Source organism: Vigna angularis, chromosome 1 (assembly GCF_016808095.1).
Source record: "Vigna angularis cultivar LongXiaoDou No.4 chromosome 1, ASM1680809v1, whole genome shotgun sequence".
Taxonomy (NCBI): Eukaryota; Viridiplantae; Streptophyta; class Magnoliopsida; order Fabales; family Fabaceae; genus Vigna; species Vigna angularis.
In genome coordinates, this window is record NC_068970.1 from 13,162,220 (window position 1) to 13,178,096 (window position 15,877).

Consider the following 15,877-nt stretch of genomic DNA (forward strand, 5'->3'; position numbering starts at 1 on the left):
CCTCCCGTGACCGCTCATCAACGTATCATCCGAATGAGTATCGATTTAATATTTGTGGAATGAGTGTCTATTGGGTATTGTGGGATGAGTGTCTATTGGGTATTGTGGAACGAGTGTCTATTGAGTATTGTGGGGTGAGTGTTTATTGGGTATTGTGGAACGAGTGTCTATTATGAATTGTGGTATGATAGATGAGTATCTATGGTGTGATTGTGGTATGATGGTATGAGGGTGTCTGACATAATTATTATATGATGTTTCTTGAGTGTATCAAAGTAATTATGCATGTTTTATAAATGTTTTGTTGCATGTTTGCTCACCCTAGTTGTTTGTGTTTGTGTATGAAAGAATGTCGTCTGATCCAGTGTCAATGAAGAAAGAGATAGAAGAATAAATTAGAATAATTCGAGTTATATTTATGAGTTTATAGTTGAAATCTGAGTTTAAAACATATATATATATATATATATATATATATATATATATATATATATATCAATTATGAATTTTCAAGTACGAGATTATGGGATGTTACCTTAAATGTAATGCTAGAATATATAAATTATGAATTATTAAGTGTAAGATTATGGGATGTTACATCTAGAAACGTTAAAGCCACATATCGCCGCCGTCAAAATATAATGTACAAAAAAAAAATCGATATCAAAATCTTTCGTTCCACTAATTTATTATTCTAATTACAAAAGTGACTTTCGTTAAAAGTAATCAAATATTAAGTATTCCATTCAAGATTTTCTTTGATCGTAGTGTTTTCTTCTGGCTTAAGTGTGAACTTATTTACCAAGAAAATATTTACAAGTTTGTATTTTTTATTGTAAGATATATAAAAATTTTAGTAACAGTGTATTAAATACAATTTATAATGTTGAGTTATTTTTAGTTTATTATATTTTAAATTTGTTATTCATTGTATTCTTTAAATATTTGTGTTTTTACCTGCAAGGCACAAGGCACGGGTATGTAGTCATTTCCAAAAGGTGCCTTTTGATATGGGACTTTATGGTTAAGCATTTCCATCAAACTTTTGTGCGTGTCTATTATTTCCCTCTTATTACGACAAAGTATGTTTAACTTTGATTTCAAGATCTAAGATGGTGTACTAAATTCAAGTGTTTGTTGAATTGAAAGGAGAATTTAAACTGTTAAAAATAATTTTGGATGAAATTGAGATAGGCATGGTCCACGTATTCAATAAAAAACTATGGTTAACGTCCGACATATAATTTAAGGTTTAAATAAGAGACTTTCCTTTGTCGCTACTGAAAGTCAATCATCGCCCACACAACTATGATGATAATTTTATAGATATTTCGCAATTTGAGGACAAGATAAAAATGATCACTTTATCTACCCTAAGAGGGTATGACCCATGACCCTCACTAAGTAATTTATTTTGCTCGCACTTTTTCGGAATGTTAATTTACACTTTTTGGGCTATACACGGAATGTGAAAATCGACGCCAGAACCAGCCATACCTGTTATGGCTGCAGTAAATCTCTCTAATAAATGACACATGCATGTAACGCCTAGCTTTTTTTTTTTTTTTTTTTCAGGTATTACGTAAAGAAAAATAAAATTAGAAGTAAATTATAAATTACTTGGTAATGTTTGGTTGTCATTTTCATTATTTGATGGAAGCTCGCATATGTAATTTGTTCTTTTCTCTTTAAAGCAATACATGAAAGATCCCAGGCATGAGGGGGGGGGGCACAGCCAGAGTCTGAGGTACAGATTGATCTGCATGTGCAGCTGTTACGCACCATTAAAATGGCACCCTCTGGTGAAAGGTAACTTTTTTGGTACAGTCTTGAAATAATACTGAAGGATGAAAAATTGGAAGAGGAAGAAACGCAGCACATTACCGTGGTTGCATTTGGTGTGTTGATGAGACGATGGCCGTGTGTTGTCAGCTATTGAAAGCAAAGGAAGTTGCTATAGGGTGTAATGGAAAGGAAATGGTTGTGTACGGAAAAGTGTGGTGGTAGTGATTGGTAATTGCTTGGCCATAAGTGTTCTAGACTTGAATGGAGAATGCTTCTACTTCTCCACATGGTGCGGGCCAAGAAAGTTAGTTGAACGAAAACAAGCCAACTCACTTCCTTTTCCATAATCAGCAACAATCATAATGGAAGCGAAAGATGGCTCAAAAGGTACCTAGTGATAGTCTACCTTCCTGCTCAACCTGACATCTCCCACTTTTACTCTTTGGCTTTCAGAGTTACACCACACATATTATTGCCCTCTTTCGAAGAATTGATGAAAGCAGCTTCTTATGGAAAGCCCCCCCTTTTGATTTTATACCATATAAGGACATGAATGTAGACCCCCTCATATATTTTACACAACCAGTGCAGTTAAGATGGTGGCAGAAGCCACAGTTTGTGTGAAGTGAGTAATAAAAGAAAAGGAATCCTGTCAATCAATTAAGCTTCTGTACACTCATTTCATTTTACCTTTTACCTTATCCAATCAGTTCCGAAATTACACTGACGTTAATCACTAGTACTAACTAATTAATAAACCAATCAAAATAACTAAAAAGATCTAAATCCTAAAAATATACTAATTAACATATATATGTTTTTTTTTTCCTGAAATAGAAAGAGGCATTAAATTTGAATGGAGGATTGATTCCTTGAAGGGGGGTAGGGTGTTGCTGAGGAAGAGGAATAAGCAAGGGATGAGGAGGAGTTGGAGGTAGATTGCAGGAGCAACAACTGAGCAGGGGTGACAGAGGAGGAGGAATAGGATGAAGCTTGAGATGTAATGGGTTTGGGCTTGTGGGGCTCAGCGCCTGGTGGAGGATCGTGACGAATTTCTCTCAATAATGCTGCAACATCTTTCATTGTCGGTCGATCCTCTGCACGATTACTTGTGCACAAGAGGGCAATACCAAGTGCTTGTAGCATCTCTTGGATTTGTGTGTCTGGATGGCCTTGGAGCTTGGAATCTAGAACCTGGATCGGGTCCTTCTTGCTTTTGAGGTGCTCCCTGACCCACTGAATAACATGTTGCCCATCCGGGAATGATGGATCCACTGGCCTTTTCCCCGTTATTATCTCCAGTAGGACCACTCCAAAGCTGTACACGTCGCTCTTCTCTGTGATTTTAAGCATGCAAGCATACTCTGCAATATTCCAACCCAAAAAAACATTATATACTCTCCACATGTTATCCAGACACAGGTAAGAGACATTTGCTGTCTGTAAAGTAGTTCAACAACGATTAATCAAATTAGGTTGGACGCATTCCCTGTGTGTCACTCGTGATCATTTGGCTTTTTTGCCGGCACCATCATGTCTTTCACTTGTCCAAACACAAAGATTACATGTAATTATTATAGATGCATGCAGGGGATTTGTAACTTTGTGCCATCAAGTACATCAGATGTACATGTAATCAAACCCAAAAAGCAACAAATCACTAAACATCAACCATAATGAATGGAAGCCTTCACGATGGATTCCGTACGGTCCCCGTTCACCAACGTCCGTGTGGAAAACTCAAATTCTCACTATCAATTTCAAATTTCTTATCCCGTTAATTTATTTCACCGGTATCATCTAATTAAAATCAACACTCTCCTTATTTACAAATCCCCATATATATCACTGGATAAGCTTGTTAATCAATGAAAAAAGGAAAAAAATGAAGAGTTTTTAACTCAAAAAGAAGAAAATTGATTGACTTACCGGGAGCAATGTAACCGTAGGAGCCGGCGAAATGTGGATTAATCGAAAAGGATGCGTGATCCTCTTCCACGAATCGAGCGAAACCAAAATCCGCCAAACAGGGCTCGTATCTGTCTCCTAACAAAATGTTCTGCGCCTTGACGTCCCGGTGCAAGATAGCAGGCACGCAATCGTGGTGCAAATAAGCCACGCCCTCAGCCACCCCCAACGCTATCTTGAGCCTCGTCTCCCAATCAATTAATCCTGTGCACCCCTCATGTAACAGCGTGTCCAGGTTACCATTCGGTAAATAATCGTAAAACAGTAACTTGGTTCTCCTGTTGGCCCCCCAACCCAGCAGCCGCACGATGTTCCGGTGACGGATTCGCGCAAGCGTGGCAATCTCCGACGAGAACGCCGCCGCGGAGAATTTCTCCGACAACCGGAACTTCTTCACCGCCACGGCGAGTCCCGTACTCGACAAGTCGACCCTATAAACGACGCCGGATCGGCCTTGGCCGATGACGTTGCCAGCAGTGAGACATTTAGCTACGTCAGAGATGGACAGATCGAGTTTCTGGTACAGTGTCACTTCCCAAGGTGGGGCCATGTCCACGTCGCTGTCCTTTCCATCTAGCTCCACGTCGTTTTCGCGGTCCCCTCGCCGTTTCGCTGCGACGACGACATATAGCGCCGCCATGAGCAGCAAGCACGCGGTGCACAGCAGGACCACCATCGCCACGCGCGCTACCTTCGCCCGCCGTCCCGACCTTCCGCCGCCGTCGCCACTGCACTCGTTTCCGGAAAAGCACAGCGCCGGGTTCCCCGCCAGCACACTCAACGGCAGCTTCGCGAAGAAAGGCGTATCCGGAACTCGTCCCGAGAATTTGTTATTCGAGATATTGAGCACCACCAGATTCTGCAGACCCGCGAGATATTGAATGTTTCCGCTGAGAGTGTTGTGAGATATGTCCAGCACTCCGAGCTTCGTCAATCCGGAGAACTCCCGAGGGATCTCGCCGGATAGTTGGTTCAGGCTCAAATTCAGAGCGATTTCCAATGCCGGAATGTTGCCGATGCTGCCGGGGATTTCGCCGGAGAGATTGTTGCTACTGAGATCCAGTAATTGTAATTTAGAACAAGACCCAATTTGACTCGGAATTGAGCCGGAGATTCGATTCTTCGAGAGAACTAGTTTGGAGAGCGCGGTGAGTTCGCCGACGGTGGGGTTTAGTATACCTTCGATCATGTTGTCGGAAACATCGAGAAACTGAAGCGAATTAAGCCGGCTCAAACTTTCTGGTAGGTTTCCGGCGAGAAAGTTCGAATGTATATCAAGAAATGCGAGATTCCGGCAGCCAGATATCTCCTCCGGGATACCGCCGGAAATCCGATTATTCCCTAGGTCAAGGAAATTCAAATTGTTGAGATTCCCAATCTGCGAGGGAATGTTCCCGGTGATGTTGTTGTCGTTGGCTCGGAATCGAATTAGGGAAGAACAATTCCCAATTTCAGATGGAATTTTCCCTGAGAGGTTATTGGATAGGAGCAAAAGCTTGTTGAGATTCTTGAGCTGGAATATCCCCTTGGGTATGGGACCCGTTAATCCATTCTGTGACAGATCAATAGCCTCTAGGTTTTGACAATTGGAAAGGGAAGAGGGAATGTTACCTTGCAGCTTGTTGTGCCATAAGAACAAGAGCGTTAAATTAGCAAGGTTTCCTAATTCGGAAGGTATGGTACCAGTGATGAGATTGTTGTCAAGCTCCACATGTGTGAGTTGCTGACACTTCCCCAGTTCTCCTGGAATCTCCCCCGAAATCTGGTTTACACTGAGTTGGAGCTCTTGCAATGATGTCAAGTTCCCGAAAGTGTTGGGAATGCTTCCGGTTAGTGAGTTCATTGACACGTCAATCACTGACAACCGCTCACAGTTGCCAATCTCGGGGGGCAAGGTACCAACTAGGTTGTTCTGCCACAGTAGAAGGTTTTCGAGGTTTTTAAGGTTTCCCAACTTGCTTGGTATTGATCCAGTGAGAGAGTTCTCGTAAAGGTAAATGTTTTGGAGCCCTGTGCAGTCCCCAAGTTCAGGTGGTATTTCACCGGAGAGTAAGGAAGTGTAAATGGCAATGGTTTCAAGGTTCTTCAGAAGGCCAAGAGTTGGTGGCAGAAAACCTGAGAGGCTTGTTTCAGCAAGACCCAACATCGCTAAACTGGAACAGTTGCCAATTTCTTGTGGTAGAGGACCCTCCAGGTTCTTGTTTCCTCCTGCTCTTATCACTTGAAGGCTCTTAAGGTTGCCGATTGTGGTAGGAATTTCCCCGCTGAGTTGGTTGTCATATAGGATCAGCTTCTGCAACTTTGTGAGGTTTCCAATTGCAACTGGAATGGACCCCACGAGATCATTGGAGTTGAGATGGAGTTCCTCAAGTTTAGGCAAGTAACATAGCTCACTTGGTATTTGGCCACTCAAGGCATTGTCACTTAAGTCCAAGTAGCTGAGTTCCACAAGGTAACCTATTTCTTTTGGAATTGAACCCGTGAGATTGGTTCCGGCTAAGATCAGACTGCTTAAGGAAAGCAATGAGGTGAAATCACTGGGCAGTCTTCCAAGCAAATCCACATACCTCAGATCCAGCTGTACTACTTCGTTCTTCGTGTTGCAACTCACTCCATACCAGCTACATGGGGTGACTTGAACTGGGTCCCAGTTACTCAATACCTCCAGGGACCCGTTCAGGGTTCTCCTCCATGATAGAAGAGCCTCCCCTTGTTGGTTCACTGCAGCAACTGTGAGAAAATGGAGTGGGAGCATAAGGGAAATGCATAAGAAGAAGAGGGTCCATGGATTTACAGGCATTACAACTAAGCTACGAACTCCAATGAAAGAACACGCAGAAAGGTTTGAGCCTAGGGAGGAACAACGGGAAGGAACCAAATCATGTCTTGTGGGTTACTGTGTTTATAAAAAAAGAGTTATTATATACAAATTAAAATAACCCAGAATCTCCGGATCCAAGAAACAGCTAGGCCATGATGTTTCTGCAGGAAGAAATGGAATTTTAGATGGTTGTCTATAAGTATTTGTTTATGTTGAAGTGGAGTGCAGGGGTGGGTGGGTAGTAGAAGAATTATAACAGTTTAAAATTTTGAGAATGAGTAACATAACAGAGATGGGATGGGTGGGTGAGTGCCTTTCTTTCTAAATTTTGTTTCAATATCAACCGTTTATCTTTTGATGTAGCTTTGTTATAAAATAAGCTCTCATTTTCTCTTGGATTTTTTAGTGACATGGATGAGACGAATTATATCCTAAAAATATGGGCAGGCTCATTTTGTCTACCACGACACATTCTGTCCTTGGCCAACTAGTTTTGAGTCTGACTCTCCATTTTGTATTGAAAGGTATATTTAGTTAAATCTAAATATAACCTAATTAGATTTAAGAGCTAATATTTTAGGCTTATGCTATTGATGACCTTATAACCTCTTAATCATGGCCCAAAGAAACATACGGTTTTCATATGATAACGACAGATTTGATACTCTTCTTTAAACAGGAAATACGTTGGTTTTATATGTAACATCATGTGAAAGTAAATATTCTTATTGCTTAAACTACTTAAGTTCTCACTTTCCTTTCTCGTATGAATTTGTTTCCTCATTTCTTCCTATAAAACACTTTTAAATTAATCCATTTTTATTTAATTTTAAGAGAAGGAAGAAAAGAAGAAGAAAACTTGTACACTCTCCGAGAGGGTCTTGAATACTTGTGTAAATGCTGCTTCATAAAACCCACGCAGTGCATCATGAATAGTTCTTGTTTTCTCTTCTTCTGTTTTGAATTAGCTGCTAGCGTTGCGTTGATCAGAATAAAGCTTTACTCTTTTTTACTACAGGCGACACAGGATGCAGAGTCCATATGCAATAATTTATTATTTTGAAAGGAAAATAAAACTTTCGAATAAAGGGTGTGAGCCATAGATTTTAATTAGATTTGAATTTTTATTTATTTATACAGAATATGTTTTGGGAGTGGACTTGATGCTATGCTGCTACACTCTCCTGTGATTCAGATGTTGCTCCTATTTACCCTGTCAAGCATAATAAACTTTGGATCTGATCCATACTTAAAAAAATCAAACCCTGATAGGATTCTCATTCTCATGAATACAAAAACCTGCTCCTTTTCGCAAAACTTGTTCATCCATGATGCGATCTATGACACCCTCCATTTGTCCTGAGAATCTCGGATTATTTAAGATCAAACCCATCTCAAATGACAAACATAAACCAATAGCACCGCTCAAAAATTGTCATGTAAGAACCATACATCCATTTGATCTTTAAACTAACTTGAGTTAATTTAAACAGGAACTAAAAAGAAAGAAAAAAAAAGTCACGTGGTGTCGCGTGACAAGAGAGGACTCGTAGAGCAGAAAGGAATTGAATTATGTTATATGGTTGACACTTGGCAATGGAGTCATATAGAGAATTACAGATATACTGCATCCCCTCGTGGTGATGCAGGAGAAGAAGAATATTATAGTAAAAATAATTTGACAAGTGCGTCTATTGGGAATCTAAGCACGAGGTAGATGATAACATAACAGGGGCACAGGAGAGAGAATTGGAGTGGTTAAAAGGTGGCGTACGACAGCTTTATGTAAAATTACACAGAAATATAGGGTCCCTTTAAGATGTTGATGCCAAAGTCGACATCTTAAATTTCATTTTCCTTGTTTTGTTTGTAGGATTAACCTCTAACTAGGTTACTCCATGGCGACTAATACACCTAATTAGTGTGACGCTTGCTTAAAAGTTGAACCTGAAAAAAAATGGTGATATTTTGTTTTGAGGTGTGTGGAAATAAATGATTGAGGAGGCAATGATACAGCTAGCTAAGGTAGGAAGCAAAATGGGGTTTCATTTATTGCACCAAGAATAAGAGTAAGTGGGTTTGATTCTGCTGTCGCGCACGGATGGGACCTTTCTCAACTGCTTGCTTTTTGGCTTGGCACCTAAATTTCACACACACTTTGTACCTAGCCATATCATCACTCCTTCTCCCTCTTCCTTCCCAGGTGTAACGGTTTCAGCTTCTTTTATCTCAAGCTGCTTTTTTTTTTCTTTTTCTTTTCTTTCTTATATTCATTTTTGTTGTAAATAAATATATAACTTTTTCTTATCGCATCTACTCGATTTTATCCGTTGGATCACAAATTTTAAGTCCATCACTTGATGGTGTAGTGTAGTGGTTCATCTCCATCTATACCCGGATCAATACTTTATTTATGTAACCATAATATATATATATATATATATATATATATATATATATATATATATATATATATATATATATATAAAGGCGGTAAAATGATATTAAAATAGTATCTCAATTAATAAATACAAATAATAAAAAGGAAATCTTTGTATTAGAATAATCCCTTAATAAGGATAGTAAACAAATAGAAAAGGATAACATAGACTTAAGGTATTCGTACTTATTAGTTAGAATATTTTGACTTGTTAGCTTAGAATCTTTTCACGCTCATTATGAGATAAATAAATTAGTCGTACGTTACACTTTTTAAAAAAAAAAAATATTTTGTTTATTTTTTTATACGAGGACATTAAGAAATGAGATAATTAGAAGGATAATGTCACACGAGTAAGAAAATAAACCAAGTCTAATTATTTATAGTCAATATAGACAACTCCTTATGAAGTATGTGAAGCTTTGGAGAAAGACTTGTCAATTAGAGTTGTTTGATGAAAAAGTCATCCTATAATAGCCTTTAACGTGGATTGTTAATCTTCTTTTTTATCATAATATATTTTTTTCTGTAAGGTTTTTATGAGGCATAAAAAAGGTTGCAGAAACAAGTATACTTCTCGAATCGGAAAAAAATAAGACGATAGTTCCCATCAAATTACTAAACTATCATAATCATTCAAATCAAATTACTAACAATTTTATTCAAATTAAAATAGTAATGATCTTAATCATTCAATTCAAAAATAGTAACGATCTTAATCGTTCAAATCAAATTATTGACAATTTCAATCGTTCAAATTGAATTAATGACGATCCTAATAGTTAAATTGAAATTTTAACAATCATAATAGTTCAAATCAAATTACTAACTATCTCAATAGTTGAAATCAAACTATTAACAAATCTAATTGTTCAAATCAAACTACTAATGATCTTAATAGTTTAAATCAAATTACTAACCATCTTAATTAATCATCTGAGCACAATCTTATTAGTTGATCAAAGTAGTTACACATCGAATGATAATCATACTCATCCAGTCAATCTTAATCTATGCTTAAAATAGAAACAATTGATAAAAAAAATCATAAGAATTAAGCGATTATTTTTGTTTGATTTTGGTTAAAATATTCGTTAAAAATTGATCATGCATCTTAAACATAAAATACCATAGTAAAAAAATTGAATTTTTTTTATGTCCAATCTTTACAATAAGAGCTTGAGGCTGGGAAAGGTATTTAGTGTTATAACTCGGATTTTATACGAAATTAGACAAATTTGAGGAAGAAATTACAGATTTGGAAAAAAAAATTTCCAATTACAAGAATGGGCAAGTCGTAGGGGACCAAACGACTTCAAATGAAGAAGTCGTGCACGACTTCACCCTCTAGCATTTACCAAGGTTGAAGTCGTGCACCCCAAAAACGATTTGGCCGTGGTAAACGATTACCAAGCACTGTAATCAATTACCACGCCTTTTTTTCATTAAAAATTAATAAAAAAGTTGAAGTTGTAGGGAGTTGACGACTTCAAAGTCGTGCACCCACACACTTTTACCTTTTTTTTTATTTTTTAATTTCTTTATTAATTAAAATGATTTATAATTTGTAAATAATGTTTTTAAATGTATTTAAAATAATGTAAATTATATCTAATTAATATTTAAAAATTATATTTCATTATAATTTTTTTTAATTTTAATTATTATATTATATTTCTTTTTCGAATTATAATTAATTAATAAGAATTTTTTCTTTATAAATTATTTAAATTAATAAAAAAGTTTAATAGTTGAAAATGTTTGGAGGATTGACCACTTCTTGAAGTTGTGTACTCCTTCACACTTTTATTTTTTTAGTTCTTCATTATTTAAAATGATTTATAATTTTTAAATAATGTGTTTAAATGTATATAAAACATTTTAAATTATATATAATTAATAATTAAAGTTTTTTAATATTATTAAATAAATAAATTTTATTGTTTTAATTATTTTTGTAATTAAATTAAATCTTTTATAAAAATGATTTCAATTAAATAATTTCTAATCATAATTATTGTAATTACATAAATAAAAATGCATAAATTTATTATATTTCATTATAAATTATTTTTTTATTATAATTAATTTAATTAAATTTATTATATTAAAAAAAATTACTTATATTTCATTATAAATTAAATTTAAGTAAATTTATTAAATTTAAGTAAATTTATTTTATTTAAATTTAATTTATAATGAAATATAAGTAAATTTATTTTTGTTTAATATAATAAATTTAATTATAATAAAAAAATAATTTATAATGAAATATAATAAATTTATGCATTTTTATTTATGTAATTACAATAATTATGGTTAGAAATTATTTAATTGAAATCATTTTCTAAAAAAATTAATTTAATTACAAAAATCATTAAAACAATAAAATTTATTTATTAAATAATATTAAAAAACTTTAATTATTAATTATATATAATTTAAAAAAATTTATATACATTTAAATAATAAAAAAATAAAAGTGTGAAGGGATACTTTAACTAAAGAAGTCGTCAACCCTCCAAACATTTTCAACTATAAAACTTTTTTATTAATTTAAATAGTTTATAATGAAAAAATTATTACTAATTAATTATAATCCAAAAAAAATATAACATAATAATTAAAATTCAAAAAAAATAAATTATAATGAAATATAATTTTTAAATATTATTGAGATATAATTTACATTATTTTAAATACATTTAAAAGCACTATTTACAAATTATAAATTATTTTAATTAATAAAGAAATTAAAAAGAAAGTGTGTGGGGTGCACGATTTCTCGTGTTGAAGTCGTCAACCTCTTACAACTTTAATACTTTTATTAATTTTTAATAAATAATGCGCGATAATCAATTACAATGTTTGGTAATCAAGGCTAAAAATCGTATTTATTGAAGTTAAGGTGTTTAAATTATTCTTAATGATATTGAGATGGTATTTAATATAATATATATAAATAAATAAAATATTTTCATATAAGTTTTCTTCTTTTTCCTCCTGTACACAAATAAGTTTTTATATAAAATTTGGATGTTTATCTTCAATAAACATTGATTTCATGCATATATTAAAGTGCTCTTCTAGTCAGTACGTAGAAGCATGCTTGCATCTTTTAAGCATTATATCACGCAAAAATTTTAATCTAATATTATCTTTTAAGTAGTACTTCATTTGTCTATTTTTTTTTTAATGATACATTTCAAATAAAAGTTATGTTCATATTAAAAAGACTTCATGCCTTATTTTAGAGTTTAAAATTTTAAAGTCAAAGTTGTATAAAAAAGTGTCATGCATAATGAAAATGACAATTGCAACATTATGTCTTTCAAAACAATTTACCATATAATAATAAATTGTGAAGTACTAATGGTAGAAAAGAAGTTGAAGACAAGCATCTAAAACATATCAAAAGCAGTTCAAATTTATTCAATTAATGCAACTCTTAACGAAGTAATTGTGTGACCTTTAATGCTCCAACTTTATAGAAAGAAAGAAAAATGCAAGACAAGGACTAATCTCAATCTCTTTTTTAATGTATAAAGAAAGGAAAAAATTGTAAAGTAATATTTGCGTGTTTAGTTTGAAAAAACTAATAAAAGAGTATTAATGTTGTAAGTCAATCATGATCTCAGAATATATTGAATTAATATGGAACTTAACTTATTAACTTATTGATCAATAACTTTATATAATTTCTAGGTAAGACAAACAAGTACACAAATTTTTGTTTTTTATTCCGTATTTCATTTGCTCTTTATTTTATTTTTTTACTAAACCTTAAATTGTGTTTTACCCTTTATGAGAAAATTCATTAGATTTTTATCGTATACTCATACTCACATCATACTAAAATTTCTCAACTTAAAAATTGTTTACAAAATATGGAATAAAGTTTTTTCTATTTAAAAGCTTCTTTGAAAAACTGAATTTAACTACTTATAGTATTTTTGTCATTTGCATATTATTTTTAATCCTTATAAAATGTGGGAATTTTGGTTTTAGTCATTAAAAGTTTTTTATTTTATTTTCATCCTTCCAAAAATTTTAATAATCATTTTTTAGTTTTTAATATTCATTTTAAGATATACGAATAACATTTATTTTACAAATCTTAAAATTTATTTTAACAAGACATTTATATTAACATTATATCACAACAACAGTATGTATTACTTAAAATGGTGATTTAACATCGTGTTGAAGTATAGTTAATTAGTGCTATGTAATATAATATATTAAGAACCAGAATTCCATAAGGACAAAAGGCAAAAAGAATTTCTTTTGCAAGAATCAAAATAAAAAATCACTTGTTTTACATGAACAAAAGACATATTTAGACTAAAATTTAAATATTTCAAATAAAATAATTATTAGCTATTAAAAACAAACATAATTTTTTTTACATTTTTACATAACATAAAATTAAATTATTTCATGTAAAATAGATAATAGATATAAAGAAAAAGCATAGAAACATAATGTATAGGAATAGAATATAATGTGTAGTCAGTTAAATCAAATCAGTGATTTTAATTGATTTCTAAAAAGAGAAAGTAACTTTAACAAATCCAATTAAATATAATTGATTCTTCTCTTAAATCTAAACCGATTCAACAAAGACCTATTATTTATTAATATTTTTCTATCATAAGGAGTAGAAAAGGTGAAAGGAGAGAATAAATTAATTTTCTCGAAGAATAAAGTGAAAGTGAAACACTACATTAATATAAGGATTTTTCACTTCCCACGTATGTTTATCTAAACGAACACAAATTTAAATTTTGATCTTATGCAAATTTGTGATTCTTGAGATTTAAAAGGGATTTATTTCTCTTTCTTTCTCTATGTCTATAACTTTATCATACTAAACCCTACAATATAGTTATATTTGTATTTTAAATAAACAACATTCCAACCATACACTCTTTAACGCTGCACGCTCTTCATTCCTTTTTTTTTTCTTTTCTTCTTCCTTTCTTTCATTTTTTTATTTCTTTCTAAGATTTCTTCTCCTACCTTATTTGTTTAAAAATCTTATCGTAGTTAAATATTTTAAAATTCATTTTGACCTATTAGATTTCCAACTTTTTATTGGTACTATAGATTTTTTATTTTTTTTATGAATTTGTTATTTAAATAAGCATTCATATAATATTTTGTTAAAAAAATTAAAAAAGAAAAGAAAAAAAACAAAAAAAAACATGAAAATATTATATTAAATTAATGATTAAAATACATCGTACACAAAAACAAAAATATATATTATAAAAAAATTACGTACCTATATAGATGAAAAAAAAATAGAAATTAATAGAAAACTAAAATTCAATAATCAAATTTCTCATTATATTAATAAAGATAATCTAGAAAGACTTTTAAAACTTATTAGTGTATTTTAAAAATGTTATCTGTTTCAGATGTGAGGGGTTGCGTAGACCAATATCTCCACGTCCTCTCCTGTTCGCTCTCCGTACGTCCGGCTCTTCTCACTCTTCGATTTCCTACCCCGTACGTCCGGGGGGAGACCTGCAAAAGGTTCTATTGAACAGTAATAAATGTGCAGTAAATGCAACCTATCTACCACTCACCTTGGATCTGTATTTATAATTTTCGCGGGCTTGGGATTAGTGAAAAGTTAATCACAGCCCAAATTCAGTCCAATAGCTTTTAACCACTACTTACCTTAAACTAAGTTAATTAACGATATGACCGGCCGGTCTCGCGAGGCTTGGCCTCATGGCCGGCCGACACATACAGGCAACCCAGCTGGTCAGCGGTATGACCGGCCGGCTACACGTGAGTTGCTTTTTCCCACGGGTGGCAAGCGGTAATGTTACGTGATCGTGGTCGTACGTGCGTCCGGCCTGCCGTGCCCAGCCCTTCCTAATGGTAAGCAGAAGTGTATTCTTGGGTCCAATGTGGTTACATGGACGTCCCTCCTATTTGGCGTCCGGTCTTTACTGGTACATTATCAATCTTGTGAATCAGTTAAAAAAGAATGATCTTTTATCATATACTTAAATTATGTTATATTTGGATTATTTTAGGTTCTTAGATTTTGAATATATTTATGTTTGAATTGGAATATTGTTTGAAATGAAGAGTTACGGGGTAATGAAAGTTATTTATATATTGGATATAAATCCAGGATAGATAATGTGAAAGTAAAAATGACATGGTCACATTATTTTGAATTCTGTGTAACTTAGTTAATTCTTTCATCTCTATTTTAATTGAAAAGTTATAAGTGGATCTCACTTTTATTTTTTGTTTTAAATATGTTTCAATTTAAAAAAAATATTGACTTAATTATTTTTTTTTGAAAAATTTAGCAAACAATTTTAAAGATATATCACGTATTATTTAGTAATATTTTTTATTTTTAATTTTCACCAGTTTATGTAAATAGAATTCCCGTTAAACTTTTAGTTACACAATCTTTCAATTTTCTTTTTCTTCAAAGGGTTTTGTCTTAAGTTGATTTTATATACTTTCAAATATTTTTGTATTAGTTATTTTCCAATCTAACTTAATCTCTATTTTAATTTTAGATCAAACTTTTAATCTATCATTAGTCTAAGAACCACAAAACTCATATTTTAGACGAATAAATAAGTTCAGTTTGTAAAATAAATTATGTTCTCTCTAGATCTATATTCAGACCACAAAGTTCGTGAATAAGACGATTAATATGCTGACAAACTAATTTTGAATTTTATTTATTAAACTGACTTTTTTTTTATATTTTTTCTAAAGTTTATGGACTATACTATATTATGTCGGTGACCTTTAAAAACAGAATATATCAAATTTTGTAGCACACAAATTCAAAGTCAAATATTAAAAAAGTAAAAAAA

The 15,877-nt window shown here is 32.7% G+C and overlaps 1 protein-coding gene across 1 annotated transcript; it reads right to left on the bottom strand.

Annotated features, from left to right (window-relative positions):
* Window positions 1–2,582: 2,582 nt before the first annotated feature.
* LOC108322467 (LRR receptor-like serine/threonine-protein kinase RGI3) lies at window positions 2,583–6,949 on the bottom strand. The gene is made up of 2 exons (XM_017554576.2): window positions 3,715–6,949; window positions 2,583–3,149 (listed from the first exon to the last, which is right to left on the bottom strand). Exons 1-2 carry the CDS (start codon window positions 6,551–6,553, stop codon window positions 2,632–2,634), a joined length of 3,357 nt encoding a protein of 1,118 aa, XP_017410065.1. The 5' UTR covers window positions 6,554–6,949; the 3' UTR covers window positions 2,583–2,631.
* Window positions 6,950–15,877: the final 8,928 nt, after the last annotated feature.

Bases quoted from the DNA above. Each gene is read 5' to 3' on its own strand.
- LOC108322467 (XM_017554576.2), bottom strand. From the start codon at position 6,553: ATGCCTGTAAATCCATGGACCCTCTTCTTCTTATGCATTTCCCTTATG. The intron at 3,150-3,714 runs GTAAGTCAATCA...GGAATATTGCAG, and splicing joins CTACGGTTACATTGCTCCCG to AGTATGCTTGCATGCTTAAA.